The sequence below is a fragment of the Camelus ferus genome, chromosome 2 (assembly GCF_009834535.1).
Source record: "Camelus ferus isolate YT-003-E chromosome 2, BCGSAC_Cfer_1.0, whole genome shotgun sequence".
Taxonomy (NCBI): Eukaryota; Metazoa; Chordata; class Mammalia; order Artiodactyla; family Camelidae; genus Camelus; species Camelus ferus.
The window spans coordinates 29,820,122-29,828,880 of record NC_045697.1 but is presented as its reverse complement, the minus strand read 5'-3'; the positions used below and the strand labels follow the sequence as shown (position 1 = coordinate 29,828,880).

Below are 8,759 nucleotides of genomic sequence, written 5' to 3'. Positions count from 1 at the left end.
GTAGAACGACAGTAGTAGTGGTAGTAGTGGTATGAATACAGAAGTAATGCGACAGTAATAATAATAATGACCATTACTCAGGCAGCACTTCCTACATGCTGGGTGCTACTATTCTAAGTATTTTAAACGTATTATTTATTTTCTCGGCACTCCTTCGAGGTAGGTAAGCGATTATTGGCACCCCTGTTTTACCGATGCTTTCAAGAGCATCTCTTTGTTGTTAACAACTAGAGCTAGCTTTCAAAGAAACTATTCAGAACCAAAAGGAGTGGTAACGTGGCCTGTCCAAAGTCACCCAGCTAGAAGGCAGTGGACCTGGGATTCCAAGCCAGGCTGCCCAGCCCCAAAGTCTGGCCTCTCAACCACTGTGGTGCACTTATGCCTCTTTGCTTAGGAAGGCCTTCCAGACAAGGAACGTGGAAGGAAGCTAGGCCCCTGCCTGCTGGTAGCCAGAGTTAATACTTGAAGTTCACTGTTTCCTTCAGGAGTCTCCCCAAAGCCACATTAAGACACATAGCCTGCTCCTACGGCTATAAAAAGTCACTGGAAGTGTGAGGGAACTGTTCCCACCCAGTCTGTGACCTCCATCAGGCTTTCACCTTTGCCAGCTGAGGCAGAAGCTGGGTGGCAGGGTGAGGTGGGGGCACGGTTCCCAGGCCACAGTTTCCTGCCCAGTAACTCAGGCCTCAAATAGCCAAGGCTGCAGGCCGAAATTCCTCACTAACGAGTTATCTCCTGGAGCTTGTTCCCCGAGCCTTTATTAAGAATGGACAGTTTTCTCGCCAATCCATGACTCAAGGAAGACCAGAGACTGAGGAGAGACAAGCTGCAAAGTTTGTTTATTAACCTGCTGCACCCAAGGGAACATTTTTCTGAAAGGGTGAAATTCCTGACTACTCACAAGAAAAAGGAAAAAAAAAAAAAGCCTGTGGGAAATTAAATCACCAACTGAACAAAAGTGAAAAACAAAGCCCTACCAATGAGGATGTTGCTGAAGACAATGGGGCCCCTAAAGGAGATGCAATTGTCTCGAGATAACAGTCCCCCTGGGAATGCAGTTCGCACTAAGTACTACATTATTGCAGTATTAGCCAAGGAATCTTTGTTCACAGGGCAACTCCGTGCAGAACCATCTGTTACTGCTCCTGGGTTCCCCTGGTTTGCAGACACAGCATTTACATTTCAAGAGGAACCACCGGGAAGGAAGAGGGGCGGTCTGTATCTCTCCCTGGAGCAAACACCTTTTTATACAGCCTGGGAGGGGAAGCTCGCCTTTCCATGAAACCCAACTCGGAGATTGAAAGCAGATAGGCGGCTTCAATAATGCACACGCCAAGCGCTAGGGCTGCTTCGTCCTAAAGCCACGCACTGCCCCTTACGTTTCCACATTCTCAAATTGGTAGGCCTGGTAAAGCATCAAGAATAATGCCCAACTATCTATAGGGCTCAACACAGCTCTGCTTTCTTAAAGAAACCCTTCTCTTTTTAACATCCGTGGAACCAGGACAAAAGCTGATATTCTGCAGTGTATAATATTTAGCCTAAAACAGACCACCTCTTAAAAGAAGACTGTGACCTGGGCGGAAGAAGGCGTTTTAGATCTTGATCTAGGTGGGGGCTGAAGTACCATATACAATTGTCAAAATTCATGGAGGTGTGCACTTAAGATTTGTGCACTTTCCTGTCTGTAACTTACACCACAATACATTTTTTTGAATTAGAGTACTTCAGTGTTACTTACAATTAAGGACACTGGGAATAAACCACTTGCCTTTGAGAATTTGCCTTTGAGAAATGTAAGAGTGCTCTGCTCTTGTACCCTCCCCTCACCACCATCCACACCCAAAATTCTCCTGAGAATTTTTAAGTTCTAAGAACATGAAAAACACAGTTCCCCAACTCTCAATCAAGCCAGTAACTACAAATGTCTCCTGTGTGTCCTGTGAGCCCAAGTATGCAGCCCAGGGAAAGCACCTGTCACAGCCCAAGCTTTGCCAGCCACACATATCAAAAATAAAAAGCCAAGGTCTTTTTCTCATCTGGTTATGAGCCATCAAATTATGAGAAACGTGACTGGGGCTTTTAGCAATAGGGCCTCGGGTTTATTCTTCTGTTTCTTTAACTCTGTTTTTAAATAGAGGTTTCTAAACTCTGCCTAATACTCCTGCTTGCATGAAGCAGGTTAACCCTGTAAGGTGCAGGCCTCTGGCTGGAGCATTAGAGCAGTACTAAGTGAGACTGGTTCCCGCAGGCAGCTCAGCAGATTTAAATCTGCACTATCGCAGCTCTGTTACCCCAGCAGCATTCAGATGTGTGGTGTCACGGGGGATGTCTCTAAGTGATAGCGTGAGTACTAACAGGCTTCACCATTGCTGGATCATGACTTAGCGGTACATTTCTTTCTTCAAACCACCAGGGAGGGAGAGCTGCCTGTCCCTGAGGAAAAGAGGGTCAAATTAGCCTTCCACCAAGCCTCAGGAAAGGCCGCCCGCCGAAACAGAGGCTCATTGCACAGATCACAGGGGAGTCACCTTTCCCCCCTGGCGCCCTCCAAGCGTCCTGACCACCGCAGCCACGTCATTTCGGGAGCGCATGGCCACCAAGCTGCATGTACAGATAGACATCGAGAATCAGGATCTACCAGCGAGCGCTTCCTGGACTGAGCCGAGAGCTCCAGTGATTTCCCTGACCTGCCACTGAGTCATTTAAGAAGCGAAACATGCCAACAGGGCCGAGTACCCGGCACCAGGGAGCCCGACCCGCCGCCTCTGGGAAGGAGTGGCGGCTGCCAATGGCTGGGCAACATCTATGCGGATGGCGCGCTCACAGGTGGGTCTTACAGGCTCCCCGGCCCTCTGCGCTGTGCAGCCTCACACCTGACCCGGTGCCAGAAATACAGCCAGAGGCTCCAGTAGGTATGCGCTTCCGCGGAGACGCGGACAACTCGGCTCCTGAACGGCGGGAGGTAGGGGCCAAGAGGCGGAAGGTAGAACCGGGAGCAGGACCCCCGGAATGCGGCGTCGGCAAGGACTCTGGGGTCTCGCTCCTCCTGCGCCTTTGCGGCACTTCTGCTCGCAATGCGCTTCCCTTGGCAGCGCCTGGAAGCAGCAGGAGCTGAGATTTGCGCGGCTGGCAGGCAGGAGGGATGGAGGCGCAAGGGGACCGCTTCCTGCCCGCCACACGCACAGCTAAGCCGCAGTGTTCCCCCCACCCCCATACTTCGCGCCCACCCTCGCCCGAGACGCCAGCGCCAAAGCGTTGGGGGGTCGCAGCTTGCTCGAGGCCCTGGCGGTGGACCCGGAGCAGCTGGCAAAAGAAAGTGGGGGGAGGCGAGGCTGGACCTGTCGTCCGTGTGCGGGGAGGGCTCGGTGGCTCTGGACGCCCCTGCAAGGCCGTCCGCCAGCCGCGGGCACCTTACCTCGATCCACTTCTGCGCCTCGGAGAAGGCAGGCTCGGGGGGCGGCTCGGGCTGCAGGGGCTGCAGAGATTCCAGACCGACAGCGGGACAAGCCATTTGCGAAGCCCCGCGTCCACTCGAGCGCTGGGCCGCCGGGATGAGGACGGCCGCCACCGCCGCCGCAGGAGCGCGCTCTCCGCCCCTTCCCGCCCGCCCGCTCTCCCCTCCCCTGCCGCCCCTCCCCCGCGCGGCACAGGTCCCGGAGGAGAGCCGCCGCGCTGCCGCCGAGGACACCGCCGCAGCTGTTCCCAGTGCCGCCCGGCTCGGCCGCGCCAAGAGTCCCCGCGGGAGCGAGCGCCGAGGCGCCGGGAGCTCCCTCTCCCCCCACCTTCTCTGCCTGCTCCGCCCCCACCCCTGGCGGGGGTGTCTAAAAATAACAGAGAGTGAGCACTGGGTGTCTCCCTCCCTGCCCAGGACGCCACCGCGAGAGGGACGAAGCGAGCCGCCCCTCACGTCCCCGCTCCCGGCTGGCTGCGGAGGGGCGAGCGGGTGCGACCGCACTCGGGAGACGCGCGCTGAGTCGTGTGCACGCGTCCCCGGGGGGAGCCTGCGCTGCCGCACCCGGGCAGTGGCCGCCCGCACCTGCCGCCCTCCCTCCCGGCCTCGGAAGTAGGGGCAGGAGGGGCAGCTCTCTGACCCGGCGCCACGGATGTTCAGTCAGTCACCTGATCTTTCTGTAATAAAAAAGATAAACGACCCTTATGAACCTTTTTCTCTCCAGGCGAGCTACCTGTGTCCCAGTCTGTTGATTGATTTAACTCATCCTCATTGTGCACCTACTGTGCGTCAGGTACTGAGGTAGGCGCTGGGGGCCCAGAGCTGGAGAGGGCGGGGAAGAAGGAAGGAAGGAATGAAGGAAGGGAGGAAGAGAGGAGAAAAGAAAAGAAAAGAGAGAGGAAGAGGAAGGAGGGAAGAACTGAAAGTCCTAGCCCTCAAAATAATTACATTCTAGAGGGAATGGAGTAAAACAAAAGAAGGTAATTGTGGTGAGTGATTTATGTTAAGATAAAAAAGGAGAAGATAAACTGTGACCTGGGAAGAGTGTATTGAATAACTTCCCATTGCCTCTCTCCCTTCATCTCGGAGGCTGACCTGTGAGTCCAGGCTCCATTAATGGGAGGGACGCAGGAGGTCAGCAGGCTGGAGGAGAGGGAAGTGGGGATACTTATGCTACCTCTTGCTGCAAAAGGCTAGAGGATTGGCCACACCACCCCGCTGAAGCCTGCAACTCTGTCTGGGGCCTCTCCTTGGGTTCTCTGAAGGTTCCCGGTCTCCTCTTGTCCCGTCCCACTTCCCTAGGCCCAGTGGTGATAAAAGCTTCCCCAGCCAAGTCTGGTTTCTGGCCTAGCGACTTCTTGCTAATGATCTCTTAATAAAATCTTATCAGCCACCCCTATTTGAGCATGCCTTCTGTCTTGCATGAGATCCCAACTGATGATCAAGGAAGGTTTTTTCTGGTAAGATGACGTGATGTGGTGACATGAATGAGAAAGATGTTAACCATGCAACAATCTGGAGGAACATTTCCAGATGGGTGCAAAGGCCGTGAGGTAGAAATAAGCTTGGGGTGGGGGGTCATGGAACCCACAGAAGGCCAGCCTGACTGGAGTGTGCTGAGGAAAGAATCAGGAATGACAGAGTGGGAGAGACAGACCAGACTGGGGGTTGGGGGGCCAGACCACAGAGGACAGGGTAAGAAGTCCGTGGATGCCTCAGTAGCTAAGCCTCTCTTCCCTGTTCAGAGTCCAAGCTTAGCGTTTGTCCAGTTCTGCTGCTATAATAAGGGGGTGGAATAAAAGCAGGCCTGAAATTCCACTGTTACTGGCTTTGGAGTCAGACAGCCTTCAGTTTATTTACTTTTGAAACACTTACATGGCGCTTGAATTGTGCCAGGCACTGTTTTAAGTGCATTACAAATAATTGACTAACTCATTCCCTATTCCAGCCCTGTGAGATAGACTGTTACCTTCCCTGCGGAAAAAAAAAACAGGGGACGGAGAGGGGTGTCACACAGCTGGTGAGCAGTGAGTCCTGAATCAAGCCCAGACAGCGTGGCGCCAGATCTCCTCTTAACCGCACACCAGGCTGCCTTAGCAGCCCCGGTCCAGAATCTGCCGCTGACAACGTGTGCCTCAGTTTCTTCATCTCAAATGAGGTTGAAATGGCAACATTTCAGCAAATCATTTTGAGGAGCAAACAGAAGTTCTGAATGTGAAAGGATCGAAGCTGGTCCTAGCATACAATTAGTGCTCAGTACCAGCCGGCTGACTGACCCTTTCATCCTGCCTTCCAGAAAGGAGGGAAGGGAAAGGAAGTCATAAAGAAGGCAAGCAAAGGAAGAGGGCTAGTCAAATATAGTCGGAAGATGACCTTGTCTCCATGAAGAAACATGGTAAAGTAAAATAATTCCTAAAGTAACTCTGGCACACTGACAAGAGATGCCACGTTGGGCAGATCCCGCTGCGTGGAGTAACCAGGAGGAAGGGAAGCCCGCTGACCCAACGACATATCTGAAGCCGTTTGAAAACAAGTACTAAGATTCAGTCCACCAGGGGAAGGGTATAACTCTGTGGTAGAGTGTGTGCTTAGTGTGCACGAGGTCCTGGGTTCAATCTCCAGTACCTCCATTCAAATAATAAATAAATAAATCTAATTACCCCCAAAATCAAAATTTTTAAAAAGATTAAATCCACCATGTCTCTGAAGTATCTGCAATCAAAGTTTGCATTCAGACTGAAACATTTTTTTCTTTCAGTGAAAATACTTTTAAGTTTCATAATAACAAAGGAACATCTGCTTTTCCTGAATTCTACTACCAAGTTACCAAAGACCTAAAGATTTACAACTATAATAGTTTAAACCTAGTGCCATTGTCAATAATATTTACGAGTCACTGTTAAGCACCCACTATGTTTAAGAGATTGTATTAGCATCAGAAGAATCCACAAAGGGACACACAGATTTTTCTCTCTAGGAGCTAATAATTTTGTTACTGAAATGACATTTTCACTTCTGTATAGTCTAGTTTTCAAATATGAAAGTAATATGTGTCCATTGGAAAAATTTTGTAAAATATAATGAAGAAAAATCTGCACAAATGATAAATGCTAGAGATGGTATGGAAAAAAGGGAATCCTCCTACACTGTTGGTGGGAGTGTTATTTAATGCAGCCACTATAAAAAACAGTATGGAGATTCCTTTAAAAAGTAAAAATAGATTTACCATATGATCTAGCAATCCCACTCCTGGGCATATATCCAGAGAAAACTCTAGTCACAAAGATACATGCACCCCAATATTCATAGCAGCACTATTTACAATAGCCAAAACATGGAAGCATTCTGTGGGTTAACATTTCACTTTCTTGAGGCTGTCCTTTGAAGCACAAATGTTTTTCATTTTGATGAACTCTAAGCTATCTTTTTTTCTTTTGTTTGTTTTTTCAGTGCCATATCTAAGAAAGCATTGCCTAATCCAGTGTTGTGAAAATTTATGCCTGTGTTTTCTTCTAATAGTTTTATAATTGTCATTCTTACATTTAGATCCTTAATCCATTTTTAGTTGTTTTTTTTGTAAAAGCATGGGTTTTGAGGTCAAACTTAGTTTGACGGTCTGGGTCTTCTGAGAAGTAGACACTAAGATGGAATTAAAGGTGCAAGTTTTATTAGGGAGATGACTGTGAGAGAAAATGCTAGGAAAGCAGTCAGAGCACAATGCAAGTCTGACCTGAGTGAAGAGAGAGAAGGAAGGTCAAGTAGAAGCATTGTCATAGGCTGCCTTTCAGCCCAAGGAAATTGCAGTGAGGCCAGGAGAAGGTCCGTGAACCAAAGTCAGGTGCCACAAGAGTCCTGGGTCTCCCAGAACAAGCCTGCCTTTGTGTCCCTGCCGTATTCCTGCCGTATTTAGTAACTGGTCGGGAGCAGCCCAGTGGGAAACGCTGTTCAATGCAAACATAGCAATGGACTTCAGAGCACAGCAACTAGGACCCGTGGTCAGTGCAGCTCCCTGGAGGGCATATTTCTTGGAGCCACATGTTACACAAGTGAAAATGTTATTTAACGTCTCTGAGTCTCAGTTTTCTTGAATCTCTTGCTTCCTTGCCTCGCACTTGGAAATCAGGGGTTAATAATAGCTTTGATGATATTACATATTAAAAAAAATAACCTATTAATATATAAAAAACAATAAATCAATTGGACAAAGACTAAATTTCATTGTGCATGATACTTTGAAGACTGGCAGTTGGTGGTAAATAAACTTCTCACCCTCCAAGATCTGACTTAATGTCATCTTTTTGATGACATCCTTAGCAGCCATGTCAAAACTAGTCACCTCTTCTTCTGTGTTCCTATAAGGTAGTGATTCTCAATGTAACAAAGTAGCTATGAGAATCTTTAGTAAGGGTTTTGAAAAATGGTCTGAATTCATCATTGCTTTTATTTTTAAAGCCATTTAAAAATATGTGAATAATAATTTTAATTTCCCAGACTGTGACAGACTAAATAACTTTCCTGATACAAAACTCCTAGAAATGCCACACAAAATATAAAAAAATATTTTTTACATGAATAGCTGAGCTCAAAAGAAATTCCCCAGGGGGCAAAATGGAGAAAGAACATAAAACTAGAGCAGTGAGCTCGTAAATTGATCCTTGACTGCCCTGCAGAGAGACCCAGTGAACAGTGGCTGCTGAACTCAGAAACCTAGGGCTAGGGTTTTAGTCCTAGAAGTGAACACCCTGGGCCTGTTCCCTGTGAAGAATTGAAACTGAGCAGCAACACACACACACACACACACACACACACATGTGCAGGCATGCATATGTGCAATACTCCCACAGAGAAAGAATAGACCAGATTATTCCACCACAGGAGACAATAAGGAAGCTTCTTTGTCTTGACCTCATCTCTGGGTGGGAGGCAGCGGAACCTCCCTTGAGAATGTGTAAACTAAAGCCTAATCCACTTTATGGACAACACACACATGATCTATGACCTCTCAAGTTTAGAAATTAATTTAGAATTTGGTCTAGGACCTCTTGGGTACCTAGAAGAAGCAAATGCAAAATCTGTTGGGAAGACATGCCCTCCATCCAAGACTCTCAGGACCTCCAAATACAAACTCTGCTGAAGATTAGCTTACAATTCAAAAGTACAAAATGTGTGCAAAAACCATGCCACCTAAACAAAATTTAAGAGACACAATAAAGAACTAAATTAGGTTCCCCAGAAATTCATTTAGTAGAGCTATCAGATAAAGGTTATAAAATAAAATTTAAATGAATAAAGACATAGAATAATG

General features: G+C 48.3%; 1 protein-coding gene across 17 annotated transcripts in view; it reads right to left on the bottom strand.

Annotated features, from left to right (window-relative positions):
- The window catches only part of LIMCH1 (LIM and calponin homology domains 1), a 307,050-nt gene extending 303,512 nt beyond the window's left edge, over positions 1–3,538 (bottom strand). For 16 of the 17 annotated variants that reach the window (XM_032496570.1, XM_032496606.1, XM_032496578.1 and 13 more), the window contains exon 1: positions 3,419–3,538. In XM_032496570.1, coding sequence (XP_032352461.1) covers positions 3,419–3,514 — 96 coding nt within the window. In that variant the 5' untranslated portion in view covers positions 3,515–3,538. The remainder of the gene's footprint in view (positions 1–3,418) is intronic. The other variant, XM_032496686.1, reaches the window with a different exon arrangement.
- Between the last annotated feature and the right edge of the window lie 5,221 nt (positions 3,539–8,759).